This window comes from Nipponia nippon, unplaced genomic scaffold, assembly GCF_047370975.1.
Source record: "Nipponia nippon isolate SJK-2023a ecotype South Korea unplaced genomic scaffold, ASM4737097v1 scaffold_14, whole genome shotgun sequence".
NCBI classification, from domain to species: Eukaryota; Metazoa; Chordata; class Aves; order Pelecaniformes; family Threskiornithidae; genus Nipponia; species Nipponia nippon.
In genome coordinates, this window is record NW_028262330.1 from 14,251,617 (window position 1) to 14,277,521 (window position 25,905).

At 42.8% G+C, this 25,905-nt stretch overlaps 1 protein-coding gene across 1 annotated transcript in view; it reads left to right on the forward strand.

Moving 5' to 3' along the window:
- The first annotated feature begins 5,650 nt into the window (after positions 1-5,650).
- LOC104018848 (myosin-4) overlaps positions 5,651-25,905 on the forward strand; it is a 34,600-nt gene continuing 14,345 nt past the window's right edge. The window contains exons 1-21 of the mRNA XM_087750438.1: positions 5,651-5,854; positions 5,952-6,095; positions 6,189-6,345; positions 6,924-6,951; positions 7,038-7,149; positions 9,911-10,003; positions 10,100-10,163; positions 10,253-10,351; positions 10,448-10,551; positions 10,746-10,884; positions 11,297-11,415; positions 11,516-11,665; positions 11,743-11,913; positions 13,911-14,220; positions 15,686-15,759; positions 16,311-16,398; positions 18,506-18,623; positions 20,063-20,186; positions 21,043-21,179; positions 22,489-22,744; positions 24,636-24,878. Coding sequence (XP_087606564.1) covers positions 5,651-5,854; positions 5,952-6,095; positions 6,189-6,345; positions 6,924-6,951; positions 7,038-7,149; positions 9,911-10,003; positions 10,100-10,163; positions 10,253-10,351; positions 10,448-10,551; positions 10,746-10,884; positions 11,297-11,415; positions 11,516-11,665; positions 11,743-11,913; positions 13,911-14,220; positions 15,686-15,759; positions 16,311-16,398; positions 18,506-18,623; positions 20,063-20,186; positions 21,043-21,179; positions 22,489-22,744; positions 24,636-24,878 — 2,934 coding nt within the window. The remainder of the gene's footprint in view (positions 5,855-5,951; positions 6,096-6,188; positions 6,346-6,923; positions 6,952-7,037; positions 7,150-9,910; positions 10,004-10,099; positions 10,164-10,252; positions 10,352-10,447; positions 10,552-10,745; positions 10,885-11,296; positions 11,416-11,515; positions 11,666-11,742; positions 11,914-13,910; positions 14,221-15,685; positions 15,760-16,310; positions 16,399-18,505; positions 18,624-20,062; positions 20,187-21,042; positions 21,180-22,488; positions 22,745-24,635; positions 24,879-25,905) is intronic.

A 25,905-nucleotide genomic window follows, 5' to 3' on the forward strand; every position in this document is an offset into this window, starting at 1 on the left:
ACTCATGACTTGGCAGGCAGCACATCCTCAACTCAAAAGCTGTCACCATGTCCAACTAGAGCATTTTTGTGAATGAGGTCTCCACCTACACACTCCTAACACAGGGACCTGGTATGCAGCAGGGCTCCAGTAAATGCTTGTGAAAAACTTTAGTTTCCGACACCTCCTCCCAAAACCATTGCACCTCTGTGATGGAACATGTTAAGTGATGTTAGAACACATGTCCATCTCCTTCAGCCACTCCAGCCCGGTAATCCTGCCTGGCCACTGGAGCCCAGCCTTTTGCCCAGGGACCCAGGGTCTCTGCCCAGGCTGAGGGACGCAGCTGCCACTTTCCCGTTTGTGGGTTCAACCAGTAGCAAAGCTGAACACATGTCCCAAAGACAGACACACAGACACAGAGTCACACACACAGAGGATGCTGACACAAGTGGTCACAGAGACTGCCACAGCCAAGATGCTGCTATCAACAGCACCCACACGGTGCCATCAACAGGACCCACATGACATGAGCACAGACAGACACATCCCCTCCTCCCCTGGGACTGGCGGAGACAGGAGGTCACTGCTGCTGGCACACACACACGCTCACGAGGTTCACAAGCACATGAACATTTTCAGATCCCTCTGTCCTCCCAGCACCTCTGCTCGGACCCCGACCCTCTGACCCACCCCACAGTTACCTACTTGCCAGCTGGTCCAGCTTGATATTTGCAAACACGCAGCACTCACACACTCATCCCTCAGGCACCCCACATTCACAAGTCCCCCTGGGCATACCAGCATAAACTCCCTGCCTGCCTGATATCCCAGCCTGGACCTGAGGCCCCCCTGCTCCTGGTGAATGCACATGCACACACCATGCACACGGGGACTGGGGAAGACACAGGTGCTCAGCTCCCCCCAGCAGCCAGCACCAGGCACAAGGGTTGTTAATTCTGGTCCCACTCCAACCACTGGCACTGAGCCCCTCACTCACCTCACTCACCCCAGTGTCCCCAGTAGCTGGGTTTGGGAACACACCATTACCATCCAAGCAGCTGGAAGCTAAAGACCCCCACTCACTCCAGTAGCTGATGATGAGACCCCACTGGCTCCAGCAGCTGACACCACAGGCCAGGGGTGCCCCCAGCCTAATTCCAGTAGTTGGCACCAATTTTTACTCACACACACACAGAGGCCTCACCAGTGGCTGGCACTTAGTCCATGCATGCATACACATACATGGGACAGGGAGTGAGATTACACAGAGAGCTAGTCAAGAAAAGATTTAATAAGAAGATGTAAGAAGACAGGACAGACTGCGGTGGTCAGGTGCAGGGCTCAGCCAGACAAGCGCACTGACTGGCCCCATTTTACATGCGACCAGTCCCTTATACCCTTTTCTGTTTACCCCCCTCTTCGTTCCTCCCTGCTCCCCCTTCCCCTACACATCCCCTCATGGGTTTGTACAGCTCTGTCAGTTCCTGCACCCACCCCACCCCTGTCTGGGATCTCCCCTGGTTCACAGTCTTATCAGTCATGAAGTCCAGGTTGATCTTCCTGGAAGTGGCACCTGTAGTTTGTTGATAGCCCATCAATTAGTGTGAACCGAGGCTTCTTTCTTCTCATTGTCTCCATCTTTTGTCAGGTCTGTGTCTCTGTATATTGTTTCTTGTTCCCCCTTTTACCTTATTTTCCCAACTGACAAGGTCCCTGATCTGGTAACCTTGCTGGAATAAACATTTTCACACTCTCACATGCCTTCATCAAGTAGTGTGACTGACAGGGTTTGGTTCCCATCACCTCCTTCCTTACCATTTGTCAGTCAGGTTTGTGTCCCAGCACGTTCTTGTTTATGGCTTCCTCCCTTTCTTACTGCCCCTTGTGGTGTAAAAAACGGTCCTTAACCAGATATACTCTTAAAGAAACACTCTCCTTCCACATACCCTTACAGAGCAGGTCAAAGTTATTCTGGTTAGATGTTCAGCCTGCTCCATGACATCCTCTACAGGATAACAGAGTGGCACAGAAGCCAGGCTCCTTCCCGCAGGCTGAGACCTTGAGTATGCCTGCAGGCCTCAGGTATTGTAAACCTACAGCCCAGGACTGCAAGACTGCCTTGTGGTCCTGAAGCTGGCATTTGTCTTACTCTGTCCCAAGCTTGAGGCTGGTTTCAGGCTTGCCAGCACCCCACACAGTGGTATAAAGAAATTTAATGAGAGAAAAATTCTGCCTCACTAAGTCTTCCTCCTTCTCTATCAGCACGTGTGGATAGACAGAGAGGATATGATGGGATCCCTTAAAATCATAGTCCATAAGGAAATAATTGTGCACAATTAGAAAAAAAAAAAACACCTTCTTGTTGGTTAAAGCAAGCTCTTGAAGCCAGGACCCAAGTGTTGCCTTATTTGGCATTATCAGAGCTGTCTTTCGGTTTCTCCATCCTCCATCCTGGCACAGAGCAATGTGAAAAGAACAGGTCAGTGCAGCTGACTCCATACAACCTTAAACCAATCCTGTCTCTGAGTAATTAGCAGAGAGATCAGAGCTTCAACACGTTTACAACTAAAGAGTAAATTATTATTGACCAAAAATAGAGCGCTTGAATGCTGTGTGGGCAGAAGGTTACATATAAAGAGCCACGGCTGAAGGCAACCTTATTCTTTGTTACCTCAGCATCTCACGGTAAGTCCCATCTGCTTGCTTCGTACTCTGACCATGGCACCTCCACAGCTCTGCAAAGAGGTGGAATACATAGGGGCTTTTCCTCTCATTCCCTGCTTTCTGGTCATGCTTTACATGCAATGTCAAGGTTATATGACCCAAACCACTCCAGTGCGGTGGCACAAGCAGAAGCAGAAGAGTCATGCCATGCCATTCCTTGGAGGGGCCTTCTACAAACTTTGCTACTTCCAAGCCCTATGAAAGGCACGGGAAAACTAACTCTGAAGGCAGTTGAAATTGATTGGGAAAATATATGTAATATAGCTGATCTTTTCCTAGACATTAGATTTATTTTCTGCAGATCATGGTAATGTGGGGAAGAACACAAGATTTTCTGTGGGATTTGGCTCTAGCTTAAGAGTTGTAAGGCTCTGTGTACAGCTGTTGGGACAGACCTCACAAGGTTTCTCAATGTTTGATAGAACATATGCTTGAGACAATGGACTGGTTTTGATTTAACTCTCTCTGTCCTTTCTTTAACCATTCCACAGAGATATTGAAAGCAGATTTCCTCCTGGGCTCTCTGAAGGTAAGGGTTTAACAAATAATGTGTAGTTTTGCTAATTGATCCTGAGCAATGAATGAAGCTCACCCAAACAATGGCAAAGGCAGGTGTCAAAAGACCATGCTGCAGAACCAGGTTCACTGAAAAGGATATATATGCTATTTTAATCAATATGAGCATATTCACAGTTCTTGGTAGAAAATATTCCATTTATCGTGCAAGAAAAATGACAGATACTCAGGCTTAGCCAAGAGGACATGAGAGACAGTGACAGTAATATATTTTTGTGGTGTAACCTGAGATTACAGGATTTATAGACAATTAAAATTCACCCCCTGCCATCTGCACAACTGCTGGAAGCCTGAAACTGAGGTTGTGTTCAGAGAGGAGGCTCAAAGTACAATTCAAGAAGGGTCTAAGCTTATCCTGCCTTCAGTTAGTTTTCTCTGGGGTAAGGTCTAGAACATTATATGCTGACTTTGGCTTATCACATAGGTCCTGAAACCAGACAAAGTTCAGGACGATCTTGTCTCCTGTCTGATAGGCAGATGTTTATGTACAAAAAGTTACCTTCACAGAGAACTTAATATGCACCATTCCCTTCTAGGTTTTCTAGGGAAGGTTAGTGATTGAGTGACTGGGAGAGTTCACCAAAGCAACAGAAGGAACCGTCCACACATGTGCCTTCCATCTTAATACCAAAAAACACTCACTGATATTGGAGCTGAAAGGGATGGAAGTACAGGTTATTCTCCCAGAGAATGCCTTCTTCTCTGTTCATGAATGCATAAAGATCTGAATTTTACACTATTCCCACCACAGACATTCAGTAGTTTAACAGACTGTGCCCCTTGAGAAATTTTCTGATAACCTATTGGCATTTTCTGATCCTCTGCTTAACCTTTTCATGGACACTGTGAAATAATTTCTCTCTTTCTTTCATGTTGCTTCCCTTGAGCCACTCAGGGGCAGGATCACATAGGCAAAAATGCTGGCCTCTCTATACATAGAATACCTTCAATGTACATTAAAGGTTCTGGATTCAGTGCTTTGAAATTCCTGCGTATTAAAGGCTCTTAAGAGATGCAGTCCCTCAGAGTCCTGCAAGGTGCATATCCCATAGCAGAAAGGTTTTGCTGAGAGAGAACAGCACTTCTACAGCAATGTGACCAAAAGCAGCATTACAAATGCCTTCAGACTCCTTTCATCGTTTTCTTGCACATAAAATCATTCTGTGTTGATTGATTGTTTCAGTACTGTGATGCCTTGGAATTTGAGTTGTTCAATTCTGTCCTTTTATCTGTTTTAGTACCGCAGTGCATCAGACAGCCCATGAAGTAGCAGGAGTTTAGAATTTTTTTATTTTGTTTTTGCTAGCCTGTATATTAGCTTACCTGGGGAAGAACATTCTGTTTATGCTAGTTCCTGCCTACATTATTTCTGCCTGTGTTATTTCCAGATGATGTTGAATTATCCATGTCAGTCCTTCTGACTGTAGCAACCAATAGCATCTATTTGTGTTGAAGAATTTTTACTAGATATTGCTAAAAATGTAAAATAAAACCAAGCATAAAGCAGTTTTCTGAAATATTTCTACTAGACAAATCCCTAACTGAATGATTGGTACACATTAATTGTCTTTTAATGATTCATAACCAATATTAGTCTATATAATACGTTAAAGCTAAAAAGTACTTTGTAATTAAAGTTCATTGAAATGTTATATCAAGTACTGATTTACCTAGATAATACTATGCTATTCATTATTACCTTCAATATAATTATATTCCTTTATTAACTAATTTTGTCACAGATCTAAAAGGATATTTTATATTTGATTCATATGATAAATATGTTTGGCTTTAGATAGGTGATGATTGACGCTCGCAATTTGTTCCAGTGCTTGGTACAGACAGAAGCTAGTTGAAATTTCCCTGCTTGGTATTAAAAGATAGAAAACAGAAGGGTGGAAATAATACCTCCACTTAGAAATTATGTGTGAGAGCTAATCTGCTTAACTTATGGATCTTACTTGTGTCTAAATTTTTAGATGTCTAATGAGACAAGCTATCTGAGTGGCTATGTGTATGCGGCTTTGAGAAGTATGTGGCTGTGCAGCTGGGTGAATAGCAGGTGAAGGTACAGCAGGAGAGGCTTCTGAAGACTTCTAGCTTAATATTCTCTCTGCCCTCACTTGGGCACACAGGCATCCCGTTTAAGGGGGATATCTTCAAAGACACCTCTGTCTACAAAAGGGACTTTCTTTATTAGGACTTCTTCAGTGGGTACTTAAAATTGAGGCAGAAGTTAAGTGCCTGACGTTGGTTAGTCCTCTTCTTCCTTTTAGTCATTGAGCATGATCACTTTCTGGATAAATATAAATTACAAATGCACAGGTTCTCTGAAACTTCTCTGCATTCCTCCAGAGCAACTCCAGCCATGAGTTCAGATGCAGAGATGGCAATCTTTGGAGAAGCTGCTCCCTATTTACGGAAGCCTGAGAAGGAGAGAATTGAAGCCCAGAATCGCCCATTTGATGCTAAGGCAGCCTGTTTTGTAGTGGATGAAAAGCAAATGTATGTGAAAGGTACCATACAGAGTAGAGAAGGTGGCAAAGTCACAGTTAAAACATATGATGATACAGTAAGTGATACCAGCTGTTACTCATACATGATCCTCCAGTTCAGGCAGTTCCCTGGCTTAGATTCCTTCTCCTGTTGTTCCCTTCTGGTTTTGTCAGACTGTGACTGTAAAGGATGATGAAGTCTTTCCCATGAATCCTCCCAAATTTGATAAAATTGAGGACATGGCCATGATGACACACCTCCATGAACCCGCTGTGCTGTACAACCTCAAAGAGCGTTATGCAGCCTGGATGATCTACGTAAGTACCAGCAGCAGTCTTCCTTTGGGCGGCTAGGTGGAACTGCTCTGCCAGGCTAAGTGGAAGCCAACGTGCTGTCTCCCTTCCTCGCAGACCTACTCGGGACTCTTCTGTGTCACTGTCAACCCCTACAAGTGGCTGCCGGTGTACAACCCGGAGGTGGTAGCTGGCTACCGAGGCAAGAAGCGCCAGGAGGCCCCTCCACACATCTTCTCCATCTCTGACAACGCCTATCAGTTCATGCTAACTGGTGAGTCATTTGGCAAGAATGGGAAACCCTGACATATGCAGGGCTGGCTGCTTGGTCAAGGAACACTTGACAGTTCAGGCATCTTAGGTGTTATTCTACTCAGTGCCTGATGGCAACAGCTCCCATAGCCCTCTGGCAGAAGTCAAGATTAGTCTGCCCGTGGCACCTTAATGACCTCTGCGCTGTCAGATAATGAAGGAAAGGCAGTAGCTAGCTATATGGCTTTGTGCCCACTCTCCTAGTACGGAATTTAAAGAAACAGTAAGGAAGAAACACAGCAGAGAATCTGATTCCAATTAAACAATATTTAAACTGAGGTCTGTACATAAAAGAAAACAAATAGTAAGTGGGAAGCCTTATAAAGAACCACCACTTGGAGTTAGATTTTGGGCTGCTCCATCCCTCTTTGTCCAAAAAAAATCCACATGCAGACTAATGCAGAATTTACCTTATCTGGCTACAAAGTGATAAATACAGTTACAATATAGTTCTTTCCCTTGAAGTCAGTTAGTGATGTCTGAGGAACAAAAGCTCTCCACATCTCATTTGAACAGCTCTTTCTGTGACTTTGTTTTCAGATCGTAACAATCAGTCAATCCTTATCACGTGAGTACATTTTGGTATGTGTGACAAAGCTGACAGAGAAGCAAAAATGTTTCCTGTTTCCTGTAACAATATTTTCATTTCAACAGCGGGGAATCCGGTGCAGGGAAGACTGTGAATACAAAGCGTGTCATCCAGTACTTTGCAACAATTGCAGTTACTGGTGAGAAGAAGAAAGACCAACAGCCTGGCAAAATGCAGGTATGTCATTGGCTCCCCCTTCCAGTGTTTGACCAAGACTGTGCCTGCAGAGCAGAAATAATGAATGCATATTTTTGGGCTGCAGGACTATCAAAAGGCAGAAAGTGTAGCACAACTGAGGAGACAGTCAGGATGCACAGTCCAAGCACACCCACACTCGTTTACCCCTGCTACCTGGCCTCCTTCCCTCCCTTAGAGGAACTTTACTTAAAGAAACATTTTCTTACTGGCCCAAGACTCAGTTTCTCTCCAGTTTCCATTTACACAGGGGAAGTCTTAAACAGGGAGAGGAAGATAATATAAGACAGCAGTTTTCTCTGTGCCGACTGTCTGTCTATGCATCTATCCATTAGTATTCTACGAGATCAGCCACATCCACAGCACCTGAGTGCCTGCAAGTGTAAAGAGAGCAGTTGGTTCCCACGGCACGTGGTTGTGCCATTCCTATTCCTTGTTTCATATCTGTTGACAGGGGAAGTGCAGGAACTCTGAACTCCAGAGTGATTGTGCTGAAGTTAAGAGTCATTTCAATTGCATCAGGTAGTAGTTTGCACCGGCTTGTTCTCCTGCCTGTGATGAACGTAACAGCCCTGAGGGGCAGCATAAGAAAAGGGACTGACTTGGGACAGCTGGGACCACTTGCCTGACAGTTAGAAAGTAACCTCAGAAAGGATCCTTCCAGGGAAGAAAGCACATGCTCTGATGCCCCTTTCTGCTGAGCAGCCCAGCTGCTGCAATTTGAGCCCACTGGTGCATTTGCAAGGCGTGGGCTTCATTCCCTAGCACAGAGCAAGCAACAAACATCCTTGTGGCACAAGTGTATGTCACCACGGTCTGTGAGATGGTATGTGCATCAAAGTGGGTGACACGTGTCAGTGTGTTATTTGAGTACACAAGGGCACAGCAGAACCTAAGGAGATTCCAAGGCTGAATATTCTTTTCGCACTCAGAGGCAGGTGTTTGTGATTGATGGATTGTTATGGCCAAGGAGAGTTCATCACAAGCACTCTTTCCATCAGCACCATTTCAGAATCTCCTGGGCTCAGCTTTCACCAGCTGCTCACTATGCTGGGACTGATCTCAGAAAAACTTTGAGACAGCTGAGACATGTACTGACCATGTTTGATATAAGGAAAATCACCTGGCTCTCAGACGGACAACCACCTGTTCTGTCCTCTTCCAAGTTTATTCACAGAATACTCTATTTTTTTAGTATTCAGATCTCTGTAACAGTAGTATGTGCCCCTTCATAAGAACATTAAATAAAACACTCAGGTTATAGTTCTGTCTTGCCCAGCATCCTATCTCAGATGCCGGCTGAAATCAGATGCCAGGCAAGAGTATATGAATAAGGGAAGCACGTAACAGCATTTCCCCAGAATACTGTCTCAGCCTCCAGCACTTTGTCACCCAGCCTGTAGACAGGAATCCAGAATGAACTTGTGTAAAGAACTGCCATGTCTTCTTCCATGCTGTTCTGCATGCATGGTGCTCCCTTGTGAGTTTCTTGGTCACAGTGGGGCACTAAAAAGGTGTGGGGTTGGTGTAGTCAGCTGCACTCACACACATCTCCTCTCAAATGAGGAAGTTCATTTAGAAAGCTGAAAGATACACGTGAGAGGGCATTACTCTAGAGATTTGGGATTTTTTATTTATATATATATATAACTTTATATGCTACTGTGTTGCCTTAATTAAAAAAAAAAAAAGACAGAGCTTCATATGCTCCTGTGTTCCCTTAATTTTATAGGGTCCATCTTCATGGTGGACTAATAAAAACTAATTTAAGCCCGTTGTGCCATCTGCAGACAGTGTTGGGAACGGCACTCCCTTGCTCTCCAAGATGTTAAAGGCTGCACCACGTACAAAGATGCAGCAACTTGAGCATCTTTCATCTAGATAAAACCTGATTTTTTGTGCTGGAAATTATCCCTGGCAACACTTTCATGCCCTGACTACTTAGGGATCAATCATGACTTTGCTACAAGCCTTGAGAAAAGCTTTGCTCTACCATTCCAAAAAAGCACACAGCGACTCTGCTTCCTGCACAGAAAAGGAGAGGCATAAAGTCACAGAAGCTTCATTCCTCTCATATTTTTGCAGTTAAAAAGAGTGATACAATATCGAAACTTTACATGTTGATCATTCCTTCTGCAGTCATGCAGCAAAAAACTCAGAGAGTTTCTGTTCTCTGCTTTTTTAAGTTTGGTTTCTGAGTCTCAAGCTTTGTCCATGTCCCACTCTTTGAAGCATGTCTGGAGATGTATTTCTGCATTCTGAAAGGCTGCTGGTTGTTTGAATGCAATTGCAAAACTTTACATTCTCCCTTGCTAGGTGCTTCCTACTAAAGGCTGTACCTCTCTCTGTGTCCTGGGCTGGAGTAACCTCCAGAAAAAAATCCCAGAATTTTCACATTTTCTTTAGCTGCCATGGCCTTTGTGAATAGGAATGTGGAGGCACCTCTCTTGTACAGATTTCAAGCTCCCTGAGCTCCACTGTAGTGACTCTGTATATGGTACCTGGTATATCACAGCGGGTACGAGAAGGAAACAAAATACAGATCTGTCTTTCAGCACTCTTCCTTTTGAAACCAATGGCAATATTCATAAGTGATGGCTGATGAGTGCTTAAAAACTCTGCTAAATTTTAGGTTAAAATCACATATGAACTGTAAAAATGATCTGTTTGTAATACCTCTTTTGCAATATTTGTTATTAACCTGTAGTGGAGTTCGATAAGAAGCTTTTTTTCCTGTAACTAGGGAACTCTGGAGGATCAGATCATCCAGGCCAACCCATTGCTGGAGGCCTTTGGCAATGCCAAGACCGTGAGGAATGACAACTCCTCACGCTTTGTGAGTTCATTTCAGATTTGTCGGAATGCAGACATCTAATACATGGCTCATTCATTGACCACTATAACCAGTGGGTTGATCTGTACTGTTTGGTAGGGAAAATTCATCCGGATTCACTTTGGAACAACTGGCAAGCTGGCCTCTGCGGATATCGAAACCTGTGAGTTGGAGCAAGTCAGTGTATGCAGAATTTGTGCATTTATGATCTCAAGTTTACCAGGAGACGAACGGCATCTCTCTTTTGGTTAGATCTTCTGGAGAAATCCAGAGTGACTTTTCAGCTGCCCAGTGAAAGGAGCTATCATATTTTTTACCAGATAATGTCCAACAAAAAGCCAGAGCTCATTGGTGAGTGTCAGCAGTACTGGGCTTGGCCCAGCGAGCGCTTTCCCTTTCCACTGTGACCTGCCCCGGTGTCATCAAAGGTGCCTCATCTACCTGCAGATCTCCTCCTTATCTCCACCAACCCCTACGACTTCCCCTACGTGAGCCAAGGAGAAGTCACTGTTGCCAGTATTGACGACAGCGAGGAGCTGCTGGCGACGGACGTGAGTACAGCAGAGCCCCCGTGGCGGCCGCGGGGCCGGGCTGGTGCTGCACACCCTTGGTGCGGGCAAGGCGGCGGGGAGGCAGGGGGAGAAACCCCACCTTCCCATGGCATCACACATGGCTGTTAACAGCACCTTGTGCTTCAGCCCTTGCTCTTCTCTGACCTGCCCCAACTTGCCTGTTGCCTCTGCAGCGCGCCGTGGACATCCTGGGCTTCAGCCCCGATGAGAAGGTGGGGATGTACAAGCTGACGGGGGCCGTCATGCATTACGGGAACATGAAGTTCAAGCAGAAGCAGCGGGAGGAGCAGGCAGAGCCAGACAGCACAGAAGGTAGCGTTGACTGCAGAGTTTGCTTGTGAACTGCACCAGGAGACAAGCTAGCAACCCTGTCCCATGAAGCGCCCAACACTTTGAGAATGATTTTCCCTTCCAGAAACTAAATTCTTTAAGTTTGTTGCAAGTTCCACAAAGTCAATGATTTAATTTATGCTCCGAAAGGAAACAGAAACATAAAGACAAAGCCTTGCTGCAGCCCTCCAGATGTGGAAGAGGAGCGTGCTGCAGCTGAGACGCTGCCTCTCTTGGGGGGAAAACATTCTCCATGACATTGGAGAGGAGCTTCCCTTGACAATAGGTGCATTTGAGTAGCACTGAAAGTAAGCTCCTTGTAACAGAAACATCCTAGAGGACCAGGACACCTTTCTTTGTCTCTTTTGAACTCGTTTGCTGTCTCTTATCCTAGTGGCTGACAAAGCTGGCTACCTGATGGGTCTGAATTCTGCTGATATGCTCAAAGCTTTATGCTATCCCAGGGTGAAAGTCGGGAATGAATATGTAACTAAAGGACAAAATGTCCAACAGGTACCTAGAGAGCTGATCAGCTTTTCATTTTGTTCAGACAGTTCTTTCAACTTTAAAGCTAACTCAACTTTCATTACTGTCATGGCTGTGTTTCTTACAGGTATACAATTCAGTGGGTGCATTGGCTAAATCAGTCTATGAGAAGATGTTCCTATGGATGGTTGTTCGAATCAACCAACAGCTGGATACCAAGCAGCCCAGACAGCATTTCATTGGTGTCCTGGACATTGCTGGCTTTGAGATCTTTGATGTGAGTTACAGTAGGTATGCTTGCCCATTGATGACTTTTTCAAACTAACTGGCATTTTTTTATATTTGAATTTGCAGTTCAACAGCCTGGAGCAGCTGTGCATCAACTTCACCAATGAGAAACTGCAACAGTTTTTCAACCACCACATGTTCGTGCTGGAGCAGGAGGAGTACAAGAAGGAGGGAATTGAATGGGAGTTCATTGACTTTGGGATGGACCTGGCTGCCTGCATTGAGCTCATTGAGAAGGTAGAGGAAATCTTTTCATTTTAGGAGAGCACATTTCTTTCATGGTCATTTATTTTAGTCCAGTCATTCTTAATAAATTGATACATTACTGTTGAATGGCCCTCTCATATAAGAAGAGGCAGTTCATAAAACCAAAGCTTTTGGAGTGACAGGCTGCCTCTGCACAAACAATGATGTCCTGACCAACATGGGTGGGGTAGAAGGGAGAGGGGGTGCATGGTGTTAATTTGGTGCCTTTAACAAGACTGCCTTTAACAGTAAGGTGAACCTCGAGTCTTACTCTTTGCAGTAATGGATAGAATTAAGTTCTTTTTTCTAGCAACACAGCTCTTTCTGGCCCCTCTGTCGCTGCCCCCTGCTACTGCACTGGGGATCTTAGTGCAAATTAACCCCTCACTGCTATGTTACAAGCCAGTGTCCAGTGGTTGTGCACAGCACCTACACATCATGTGCAAATCCAATATGCACACACCCAAACATCTTCCTTCTCAGGAGCATGCAGGTATCTGCTCCCAGCGCTATCATTCATGCCAAGTGCCCAGTGACTGATTCAGCCATCCCACATGCATGTTCACTGCTTAACTTTCATACCCATGGGTTAAGCCTTTGCACGTGAGCCTCACATTTCTTGCTAACCTCCAACACTTCCCACCACATAGCAGCATCTACAGGCAGCGCTACCATTCATAGCTAGTGCCTGTTGCCTATTGCTATATTTAACACCCAAAATCCATACTTACTCTTCAGTGTCCACACATTTTGTGTCCCATATTTATGCAATACAGAGTATTAGAGCCAGAGGAATCAGAACATCTACACTGATCTAATGCTGTAGTCTCTTTTGTAATGACAGGAAAGAAGTAGACACTTCTAGGATGCAAATCATCTCCTTATAAAGCATATTCTGTTAGTGATTCTGTGAAATGTCTTTATAATGCTTCCATTACAGAAGAGCAATCTGGACAGCCAACTCAGATCTAGATTCTGTTTTATAGACACCTACAGTTAGGCAAGATGAATGCTAACCCCAGAGCTCTCACACAGCAGCCACACCTAGAGGGCAAAATCTTCATTCAAAGCACAACATTCCTGCCCAACATCCACCTCCTGTGGTTGCTGCTGCTCTGGAGGATCCCTGATTCTAGATCTGGCAGCTATCTAGCTGAAATCAGATGTAAGCATCTAATGGCATCTTATTAACTTTTTTTTAAAAAAAAGGTTCATACAAAGACGGAACTCCTAGAATTCTCTCTAGGCCAATGAAGTGCAGGTCACACCAGTGCCTCCAGCAAAATCAGACAACGTGCTTATCTGCACTATCAGAAGATATCTAATGTAGCTCAGATGAAAGCTCTGATGTCGCTGAGAATGTGCCTACATCTCTGTACTGAAGTACTTCCAATTTTAAATACAATGCTGAGACAAATTAAAGGTCTATGGGTATTCTAAAGTGCCAGATTATTGCCATTTACACTCCATATAAGGTGAGGAAAATCTGATCCATCATGCACATTCACTGGAGACAGGAGTTGTTAGATATTAGTTATCTATGCACATTCCTGAGGAGCCACCAAATTAAGTCCACATTGACAATTACAACCTGATGGCTTGTAACAGACATACACAACAGCATCAGTCCCACAAACAGGATGCTGAAACCTACTTCCTAACGATGTAGGGTAAAGATGATCGAAACAATTGATTATATTATATATTATATTATTATTATTGATTATAATATGCGTATATATGTATATATAGCCTTTCATTCAAAGATGCACGTAAACAGTATTGTCGAGTTGCCATGTTCATGGGTAGCAGCTTGAGCAACACAAACTAATTATAGGTTGCCTGATTATTATAATAACTAGTAATGTATTAAGAACTTCTGCAGTACAAATTACAGTCACTGAAACAAGCCACAAATCATATGCAAGGTGACATTTTATTTACTTTTTTTCTCCCCACCACTTACTTTCTTCATCTATTTCTCTCAGCCCATGGGCATCTTCTCCATCCTGGAAGAGGAGTGCATGTTCCCCAAGGCAACTGACACCTCTTTCAAGAACAAGCTCTATGACCAGCATCTGGGCAAGTCCAACAACTTCCAGAAGCCCAAGCCTGTCAAAGGCAAGGCTGAGGCCCACTTCTCCCTGGTGCACTATGCTGGCACGGTGGACTACAACATCTCTGGCTGGCTTGACAAGAACAAGGATCCCTTGAATGAAACTGTTGTGGGACTGTACCAGAAATCATCCCTGAAGCTGCTGTCTTTCCTTTTCTCTAACTATGCTGGTGCAGAAACAAGTAAGTGCGTTTTCAGTGATGATCAATAAGGCAAGAATCAACTAAAGTCTACTTCTGCTTCTCCTCTCTGTGGTATACTCTAGACTCTCCATCATCCCCTAATGTGACCTTGTTCTTGTGTGCATCCAGATATGCCAAAACTAAGATACCAACATGCAGAACTGCTGAAAACACCACATTCATGTGGTGCAGAGAAGTGAAACTCAGCAAGTCCAAAAAACAGTGACAGGAGGTGTATGTTTCCTGACTTATTGTGTTGTGAAACATGTGCATGCTTACTCATCCTCTAGACAGGTGCCAAATATACCTGCAAAGTGAAAGCACTTTATAGTCTTTGGGGACAGAGTTTTGTTTCTTGAGATGAACTGGAAGAACTAAAAGGAGACCATGGAACTATTTCATGTCCAGCTGAGCAGTCCTGGTGTTGCAAGGGAAAATGAGAGAGACAGAGAATATAATTTAGAAGTCCTCTAAGGGCATCAGAGAGCAGTCCAATCTCTTGCCCTTTTTTGTGGCTGAAGCCATCAAGTTGGACAGTCAATAGGTCTCCGTTACCAAGATTCTGACCACACAGATTTCTACCAAAAAACCTAATGTTCTGGCAGCCTGGATGCTGGGCAAAAAGAAGAGGCAGTATAGTGTAGTAGTCATCTCAGCCATCAGGCATATGGACAGCAAGGTTTGAGGCTCAAGAGAGTACTGCATGGGGACTTCCCCGCAGTTCAGTTTGGCTGACATAACAACATGTCTGAGCAAGCTCCTAGGAAATACTGGGGATGAGTCAGCTGTGGTCCTTGCAGATATCATCAATACAAGGAAGGCGAGATGAAAAGGTTGTGGGGATAAAATTTTGGATAAGGCATGAAGTTCGGAGCACAAAGACTCCCTTGAAGTCTTGATGTAATTGGCTTCAACAGTGCAGCAAATATGAAAAGGCACTGAGCTGCTTGGACTTGTATTCCTGAGACTATAATTTGCTTCCTGCCTTGGGGCTGCCATAACTCAGAATAGATCTCTATTCTTCACCTGGAACATTGGATTAAGAGATTTTTCTAAAGAAGACTTCACTGCATTGATAAACGAATGTCCACTGCTGAGCCACATTCTTGTGGCCTTTCACCTAATTAAAAAATAATAAAAAATGGGAGTATGTCTCTAAGTAAAAGCAATGTGAGGAGTAGCACAAAGTACACTGTTATGAAACTTACATCAGGCCATAGTGTTCCATACCACCAAAGCAATATACATTATGATGCAACCTAAATCATGCATCTGAGACCAAATATACCATACACTGATCAACAACCAGCTAGCAGCAGTTCACTAAAACTCTCATGAAGCAGCGAGTCAGTATTTAAAATTAAAAATTAATTATTTTATTGGCCCATGACCAAAGAAAGGAAGGTGAGGGCTAAAAAACATACTGCTTACTCTAACTGTTCACCTCTTATCTACTTCTTCCAAGGTGATAGTGGTGGTGGCAAGAAAGGTGCTAAGAAGAAGGGAGGCTCTTTCCAGACAGTGTCTGCTGTGTTCAGGGTATGTGAATTTCCTTTTAAATGAGCCATGCTTCCACAAAAATGATCCGAGGGCTGGAACAACTCTCCTATGAAGAAAGGTTGAGAGAGTTGGGGTTGTTCAGCCTGGGGAAGAGAAGGCTGCAGGGAGACCTTGTTGCAGCCTTTCAATATATAAAGAAGCCTTATCAGAAAGACAGAGGAAGACTTTTTACCAGGGCCTGTAGTGACAGGACAAGAGACAACGGTTTTAAACTGAAAGAGGGTAGGTTTAGAGTGGACGTAAGGAAGAAATTTTTTTACCATGAGGGTTGTGAGACACTGGAACAGGTTGCCCACAGAAGTTGTGGATGCCCCATCGTTGGAAGTGTTCAAGCTCAGGTTGGACGGGGCTTGGAGCAACCTGATCTAGTGAAAAATGTCCCTGCCCATGGCAGGGATGTTGGACTCGATGATCTTCAAAGGCCCCTTCCAATCCAAACCATTCTGTGATTCTATATCTCCTTGACATTTGAATAAAAATGCAAAAGCTTTGTAGCTCAAAGCTCAAACCCATATTTTGTTCTATCACAGGAAAATCTAAACAAGTTGATGACTAACCTGAGAAGTACCCATCCTCACTTTGTGCGCTGCCTGATTCCTAATGAGACCAAGACACCTGGTAAGTCCGGTGTTATACTCTGAGGACACAGGACTGAGTTGGCCTGCTTAGTTTCCACACCAGCTTCTTCCAGAACAGCTCCCTTTGCATGTGAAGTTCTTGTGGGGGCTGGCCTGTGGGACAGTGCCCAAGTAAACCTTCTTGTATTGTTTACCATGACTGTAAAATTTTGAGCATTACACGGTCCACAACACTTACCCATCTTTGCTTAATTTGTGTACAGAGCTGAAGATGATAAAGATGGGGTTGATTACAGCTCATGAAATTGTCTGTTGTGGGTAACAGCATTAGCAAATCCCTAACAAATGCCTGGTTTTAAGAACCACTGTGTCATTCAGAACTGTTGGGTTCAGCCCAAGATCACTTACCACTTTCTAAATATTCAGTGTAAAGATCTGATTCACTGAGCTGGAGGAATGTCAAAGAAAGCATATATCGTTTGTAGAATTCCGTGTAATTCTGGGTGCTGCTAGCACTTGGAAAACATTTTGATATAAAGTTACTTTTTTTCCTTTATTTAATTAAATATTAAACTCTCACAAAGAGTTTAGTCTCTGAGAACAGTCAAGTTTGGGAGTATTTTCACATGGCCATTAAATTAAAGTACTTGGGGAGAGACTTGCCTGTGGGGGTTTCAGGAGTCTAATCATCATGAGGTCTGGCACTGGTAGAATGATAAGGCAGATACTGGTAGAATGCCATGGATGCAACAGGAGTACCAGGACATGGGAGCTTAGCATCTGTTTAATCTGCTCAGGAAACAAAAGACCAATTTCAGAACATTTCTCACCTTTCTTGTTTATGTCTCTCTGTGTAACCCTGAAGACCACAAGCAGGATTTAAGCAACACACATATGTATGACATTCACATTTAGGCTATTCATCTAAACTCCTTTTATATTCAGTGGAGAGAAGCTGGCATTTTAAGGTATGACTCATCTGGCCCCTTTTATACATCTATCTTAGGACGAGATGAATCACGTCCTAGAAGAAACTGTTTCACTCCACTGACTATAAATGAAGCCCAAATGGAAATGACCACACTTCATATCCTAAAGTGAAGAAAGAGGAATCCCACTGGGGTCTTGACAGTCGAGAAGGTGTAAGGGGGCAATTAAGGAAACCTACTAAAATAGAAAAGGATATTTGAATGAATGATTTTGCCAGATATGGCTGTCATTTTAATGTTCATTTGATTGTTTTGACAGAGGTGACTCAGAGGAAATCCTGACATTTTGCCTTTTAAGGAAAACTAAAGTAGTACTGTGTGAGCAAAATTAAGGATGGTGAAGTGAAGGAAGAGAAACTAGACATCTTCTGATTTTTAGCTGGGTTTAGGCTGTTTATGCTCAACTTTTCTAACAATTCCTTTGGGTACACCTTTATTGATCACACTGAAAAGACAAAATTAGGCGTATGGACCATTCTGTACTAATTAATGTCTCTAGCAGCTGATGGAAATTTCTGCATTGCAAAGTGATTCCAAGAGGGTTTTATTCTGCCAGTTGTACTTTGTTTGTAATACTTGGGAATAAGACTTAGAAATACTGTTGATTATTATATCCAATAGATATTTTAGGAGGAGAAAGATAATTCTTCCAGTTTTAATCAACTGTCCTTTACAGGGAGACTGAGAGCTTTAGGCAACCTGTTTATCCACTCCGGTGTTGGAGTCTATCTAGCTATCAAATCTAATCAAGTTTGAGTATAGTCAATACTTGCATTGGAGATCCAAGGTAAAATCTTACATAACGTGAAGAGCTGATTGTCTAGATGGTACTACATTCTACATTGCACCACCTCTACCTGCATCCAATGAGGATGCTGATGAAGATTTTTCATCTGGTCTCCTAAAGCACTCTCTGGCTATTTTTAAGTAATGTGTCCTTATGCCTTTTGGCCATTGGCAACTCACAAGCACTGCCAGCCCTAGCATTCTTTGTAAATCTCAGCTCACTGAAGCAGCTCTCTGCCACTTGTATGAATTGAAGGCATGTTCTGTCTGGTTGAATTTTATCAAAAAAAAGGGAGGTCATTCTGGAATGCTAATACATATGGAGATTCTTTGGAAGAAAAGGAGAGTCATGATGGACGTATTTTGTTTAAGGTGAAATGGACCATTACTTGGTGATGCATCAGCTGCGGTGCAATGGGGTTCTAGAAGGCATCCGAATTTGCAGGAAGGGGTTTCCAAGCAGAATTCTTTATGCAGACTTTAAGCAACGGTAAGTCTTCAGTTATTACTGTCTGTTAATATAAGGCTTCAGTAAACCCACAACTCGGGTGACAAGGCTGGTGACATCATGGAGAGACACCCTCTGAATCGGACTAGATTAGTGGCATTTGAGAGAACCAAGTCATTAATACTGTGTTAGGTCACTCCAGTCTTTCCCTCTTTGATCAGAACAGAGATTTCTTGATTCATCAGAACCAGTATCATTTCTAAACTGTAGTCAATGCCCGATGAGCCAAAGAGATGCAAAATGCTTGTAGTGTAATGAATTAAGTGGCATTATAGACGTTGTAAGTCTCCCAGAGTACAGATACAAAAACAATACACGTCAGCACAGCCTCCTTACGGTTCACTGACTAAGCATTCAAAAATCCAAGGTGCTCTGTCACTGGCCTGTATCCTGTGCCTTGTTTTCCTCATCTTTAAAACTGAGACAATTAAACTGGTTCATGTGAGCTCAGTTGCTATAAAGTGCTGAATCAGAATTGGCTGCTATTATAATTAAATGTAACAGTAGCATCTTCCATGCTGAACTGGTGTGAAAAGGACCCAAGACCTCTCTGAAAATGCCCTGCAACCTGATGTTCAGTAAGGCATTAGCTGTTCTCAGTTGTTAAATCATAATTTGATGTGACAGCTGAAGGAATCTATCCATAATGGCCATGGTCCAGAACCACAAAGTGCTTCATAGTTCAAAGGAAATGTGCTGAAGTTCAGGAGGAACTACAATGGAAGCCTAAAATAGAGAATAAATTCACTGCACCATTATCACTGTCTTGATTTTACATATTCTCTTTCAAGGCAGACGTGAGAATAAGAAATGGTCCAGTGTACAGTCACACAGCCTCACTGATGTATCTGAAGAAACTCCTTTAGAAAGATTAGGTGGTCCTGTCCATGACACAGGATTACCTTAACCGTTAAGTTACCTTGCAAAACGCTAAGACTGCTGTTAGCATTTACAGAATAATACCATGCCATTTTTAGTCCAAACTCAAGGATTCAGTGATACAACTTGTAGAGCCTGTGAGCTGTGCAAGATCTGTATTCCCTTTGGAATATAGCTGATTTTTGTTATTAGTTTTAATTCATCTTGAACTTTAATTTGAGTAGCGTTCCTCTGATCAATGAAACAAGATAAGAGGAGGTTGACAGGTTCTCACTATGTTCTTCCTAATTCCTGGACGTGCAGACACTCTTAAGTATGCACATTAATTTTATATGTAACAACATACTGTGTTGTTACACAGCCAACAGATTCCTCTGAAGAGTAGACATGTCCTCTTGTCATCACATTCTGTTCAGCCAAGACTGTCTAGATTTCAGATGGCATATTCAGATAGCTCAGCTTCTGTATATTTTATGATATACGATGGATCCTATTTTCCTCACCCTGTTTGCAACCAGTCCTTGCAACCTGTGTTACCATAGGTACAAGATCCTTAATGCCTCAGCCATTCCAGAAGGCCAATTCATTGACAGCAAAAAGGCTTCGGAAAAGCTTCTTTCCTCCATTGATGTTGACCACAACCAATACAGATTTGGCCACACCAAGGTAAAGTCCTTGTGGAAGAGTGGGTATAATCAATAGCAAAAAATTTTGTTCATTGAAAGTATTTCTTACATATGAAATCAGCCTTCATGATGATTAGAAATTAAGTGCCCCACTAGCAAGGAGTACAGAAAACTTGTCTGGTTCCGGGGATATGTGTGAGGGGTAGCACTGTCAGCCCTGGTAACACCACACTACCAGAATGACCCAGCGTGGCTGCAACTAGAACTAGTGCTGCCCCTTTCTCCTGCCAGTTGAACTCATTTATATCAGTGCGTGTTAGACAGGCTCAGACAAGTTTGGACTGTCAGACTTTTCAGGGGATTTAGGCACACACACAAGTCTGTCTTCCATATCCAAAGCAGTGTTAGGTGGGACACTGATTCTCTGATCAGCACAACCAAGGCAGCACTATCTCTGGACAAAAACCCCATCGCCTACACTACTGAACAGACATCATCATATATGCTTCTCAAGCCATCTCTAAGTCAGTTTACAGAGCAAATCTTGAGCCTGATGTAGAAGGGTAGAGTACAGCGAAGAGACAGAGTAGGATATAGTACTAAGTTGAAAGTTAACTCTTTGTTTTAATAACTACTAATGAGCTAGATCTTCCACAACCTATGCTGGAGCAGGTATCAAATAACACTGCAATAATGTGATTAGATCATACATAGTGTGACTTGTCATGAATCACAGGAACACCGAGGACAGGAATAATAACACAAAATTTGTCTAGCTATTAAACCTTTACTCTGCAGATATTTTTCCAAAACTGCCTTGTACTACCCTGCATCAGCTGCCAATGGTTGTGCATCTGCTTAAGCCTCAAACTATTTGACCCTCTTTTACGTTCTAGGTGTTCTTCAAGGCAGGTCTCCTGGGACTCCTAGAAGAGATGAGAGATGAGAAGCTTGTAAGCCTCATCACTCATACACAAGCTATGTGCAGAGGGTATCTCATGAGAACTGAATTTAAAAAGATGAATGAAAGAAGGTAATGTAAGAAAATACTAAAAATCTTATTGTGTCAGACCGAAAGTCCAGCAATGCAGTGTACTGTCTCAGGCAAAAAACTGTCATCAGGAAAGACCCTAGGAAAGACTAGGGAAACAGAGCAAGCACAAACTAATAGTTTCTCTGTTATAGCCTCCCAAATTCTGGCAATGGCTATTTAGCAACTGGACTATGCAGCTGAACTATGATATTTAGTATTTAACAGTGAACGTTTTCTCCAGGAATGCACTTACCATTTTCAACCTTTAAAGAACCCTGTGATGGAGATAGCCAACTGAACAAGTGCTAAGGTTTGTCTGTTTTGAACATGTTGTCTGATAATATCATTGGATCACATTGGTTTTGTAAGGAATGGCATATAATCACTCTCTGCTCTCCTTCTCTTTAATTTTCTTTCATGGCTCCATTGTCTAAGATGAACAATTCTAGCTTGTACAGAGAAGGCACTCCGTACTTTCAACCATCCAGATACCTTTCCCATTTCAGCTCTCTCCCTTTGGGATGGAATAAATCACGCAAAATTTAGAACGTAAGAGTGGCAGCACTGGGCAAGCCAAGGAAACTTTCTCAAATGTTGTTGACAAGTGAAAGCTTTAGGGGGAGCAGGGATTGCATAAATGTATAGGATGCTCTGCCAACCAGCTGCTTTTATTTGTACTACTCTGCAGTATATATTTAGTTCAGGGGCTTCCTGAGCCAGGGATAGTTTCTAAGAATTCAATAACTCTTACTGGATTTCTCTGCAAGGAATTGTCTAATCTCCCCTTGAACTATGGGCATCAACAACATCCTTTTGCATTCAATACCATAAAAAGACTTCATTTTTGTTTTCTGTCTTAATAATTTCTAATATGGTATTTGCTATTTTGAGTGACCCAAAAAGCATGAAGCTGCTGTTTCCACAAGTGACAGTAACTCCCAGATTTGTAATCTCAGCAGCGGTAGGATGTCAGTTTTCACTCTGGTATTCACCTGAGCACTTGCACTTTCTTTGAGACTGAGGAAAGTCTCAGAGAGGAAATTCTCAGAGATTCCCAGGCAACACGCCAGAGAAGTTTGGAGTATTTCTCCCTCTTCTGTCCAGACATAGTTATTGTTCATGCTACTGAACCAGCCATTCTGCAATTAAGAGCCTAGAAATTACTCTAATAAAAGCTAGGGAGGTGAGGAAAAAAGTCTCATGCAAAAGTCCCTTGAAGAAAATGCTGATGTTGTATGGCCAATAATGAGAGTCTGTTTCCAACCGAAGTCTCACCAGCCTCATAAACTGTGTTTTCATGTGCTTTCAGAGAATCCATTTATATCATCCAATACAATGTCAGAGCATTCATGAATGTCAAGCACTGGCCCTGGATGAAGCTATACTTCAAGATGAAGCCCTTGCTGAAGAGTGCAGAATCTGAGAAGGAGATGGCCAACATGAAGGAGGAGTTTGAGAAAACCAAGGAAGAGCTTGCAAAGTCTGAGGCAAAAAGGAAAGAGCTGGAGGAGAAAATGGTGACCCTGTTGCAAGAGAAAAATGACTTGCAGCTTCAGGTTCAATCTGTGCGTAACCTCCATTTTCAGATTCACTCCATTTCCTCTTATTCTGCTGCTGTTTCCCTTCTCTTTTCCATTGTCCTTCATAAACAGACATGTAACAGGGGCAAATTCTCCACTGCTTTGTATCTGGTCTTGTCATTTACACCTAAGCAAATTAAGTGCGAAGCACACATAAAACATTACGACCACTAGGAATACAGGAAATTCTGACTGGGCTCCCGTGTAAACCCACTTTATTATTAATCCACTTTATTATTAAGCAATCACCTGTGGAAGAATCAGATGTTTCATAGTATATATAATGTGCTCCTAACAATAGTATCTGATTCTGGATGAAATACAGGCTGTTTCCACATCTGCTGACCATTCTAGTATGGAGCCAGGGCAGGGGTGCTTTTCTGTCAGAGACAGGATTCAAACTGTGGAACAAAGACTGATGCTTTTCTCTGGAATACTGCCAAGCAGAGACTGAAATTGCATAAGACAGGAATACTGTCAGGTTTCAAAAGGTAATAAAATACTACATGGCCAAGGGCAGTTTGGTGCAAGTGGACCTCTCACTTGTTTCCTTGTGCTTTCGAACCAGTTAGGTTTTGACAAGAGTCCTGTATTGTTTCAAGCACTGAGGCTGTAACTGTGCGTGCTGAAGATCAGATTCATTACCTGAATCCTTCTTCAAAACTTCAACTTAACCTCACCCAGTTTTCTGAGTTTCCTTGTACCCTTCTTGGTACTTAATGCTCTGTTCTCCAGAACCCACCTAGTTTACAAGCATTTGGGGTGTCACTTTAACCTCTTCATGGATGGTAAGCCAAAAAACCCGAGAAGCCCAGGTTAACTAAATTCCAGGTTAGGATGCCTTTCAAAGCAATCAGATTTCAGATTTTAAAATATAAAAGAACTCCTATGGTATCATCATTGCTCTCAAGTCTGCTGTCTGACGCTTTCTTGATTCCCAGTTTCTCACTGTTTCAGTACTGCAAAAGTCCTTTCTGTCTTCTCGCTAAGTCCCATTTTCCTGGGGAATTTCTATCAACCCTGCTTGAAAGATTCCTCAAGCACCACCTTCTCCAAGTTTGTCCTCAGAAGATGCACACTCATGAGCCATGATTTTCAGTACGCTATGGGTTTCAGTCAGAATCTGAGAGAGAATTAAACATACCATCTTCTGTTACTGAAGTGATGGCTTTCAGCCATAACTCTTCTGGGAGGCAATAGATACCTTTTCTGGTATTCTGCCTAGAATACACTATAGTAGCATTAATTTAGACAAAATTTTATCTGTTAATCATGTCTCTCAAAATGTTAGTTATCGTAAAAGTCGCAGGCTACAATTTAGGTCGTGCTTGACCCTGTCTTGGCTGAGAGAGAGGTTAGAGAATGATGGGAGCAAGGTTAGCCTCGTGTGAATAAAGTGGGAGAAGTTTGGGGAGAGATGGGCTGACCTGTGTCATTAGAATTGGAGGAGCTTATTAAGGATAGAATCATCCAACACCCTATGAAAGATGACTTCAGAATGTTATATGTTTTACAAATCCACATCTAAGATCATGCTTCCATGAAATCCAGTTTGCTACCCACCTCTTTATCTCACTAATCCCTTGCAGGCTGCTTGCTATGACTGAACCCTGTGAGTCTATTGCACAGTATTGTATTCAAACCATCTGACCAGATGAAAGGAAGTGTCTCTACCATGGGATTATGGCCCACTTTCCTAGCCATGACTGATCAGGACAACTTCCTCATGATCGAATCGTGTGCCTTACTGTGATTTGTATAGGAAATTCTGCCCTGACTTGTGTAATCAGTTTCCTGGAGATGCCACTTGAACAACATATGTTGCCTTTTGTCATTTTTATGATAAATATAATGTGCCTTCAATATGTTCTGACAGGAGAGTGAAAATCTAGCTGATGCTGAAGAGAGATGTGAAGGACTCATCAAAAGTAAAATCCAGCTGGAAGCTAAAATTAAAGAACTAAGTGAAAGAATGGAGGATGAAGAAGAGACGAATGCTGAACTGACAGCAAAGAAGAGGAAACTTGAAGACGAGTGCTCTGAGCTGAAGAAAGATATTGATGATCTTGAACTGACTCTGGCCAAAGTGGAAAAGGAGAAGCATGCAACAGAGAATAAGGTGACAGAGGAATCAGGGAATTATTCTTCCCAGACAGTTTTCAGTTTTGTGAAAGTTGTGGTCATTCCTAAGTGCTGTGAATGGAAGTCATATGTGCCCAAGGCATAGGAGAGAGGTATTGCCATTTAATCACCTGTGACAGAAAATTTTTTCTTAAAATTATAACTTCCTCTTAGGAAAAATATATTTTCTATGACAGTTCAAAAACAGTTAAGAGGTTGCTATGGTGCTTGGTAGAGAATTTCCATATTTGGCTATTTGCAGTCATAAGGAACCAGTCTATTTGTGTCTCTTGTGGATAATGGAGGACTAGTATGCTTGTGAGTAGCTCAGCATGGAATGGCGATGCTGGTTCTTTCTCACATGCATTAGGAAAACTGATTTTGCAGATGTCAAATGTTTTCTTGTAATTCTTTTATATTTAAGAAGACCAGGTCTCAGCTAGGATGGACATCCTTTCCTTCCATTGACTTAGAATCATAGAATGTCCTGAGTTGGAAGGGACCCACAAGGATCATCGAGTCCAACTCCTGACTTGACGATACAATGAGAGTTCTTCCTGACTTCTAAGGTTCAGACTGTCAGTGTAGCAAGGAGAGTCTATATCAGGTAGTCATTAACTCATTTATCTCCCAGTAAAAGCACAGTCTCTTCACAGACATCTTAACAATCAATGTGAAGAGACAGAATTGAGATATATACATTAGAATTCAAAAGCCCACATCTGTGGTGACAGTGTTCAGTCCTGCTGTGGAAACAATACCAGCAGAGATGTAATAACAACCTTGAGGTTCCCTTCACTGCCATCACTGAGAACAATACTGGATCCTAAGTTTGCCATTACAGATATGTTGGACATTTCTATACTAATGCTTAGAGGAAATCTAGCTGGTGCTGGGTATTAAGATGAGGGAGTGTCTTATCAGATATCAGGGCCATACAGCTAAAGCACTTAGCAGAGTGGACTTCCCTTTTCCCTACTGTCAGGCTTTCCCATCCGAATGAGACAAATGGGAAGCAAGGGTCA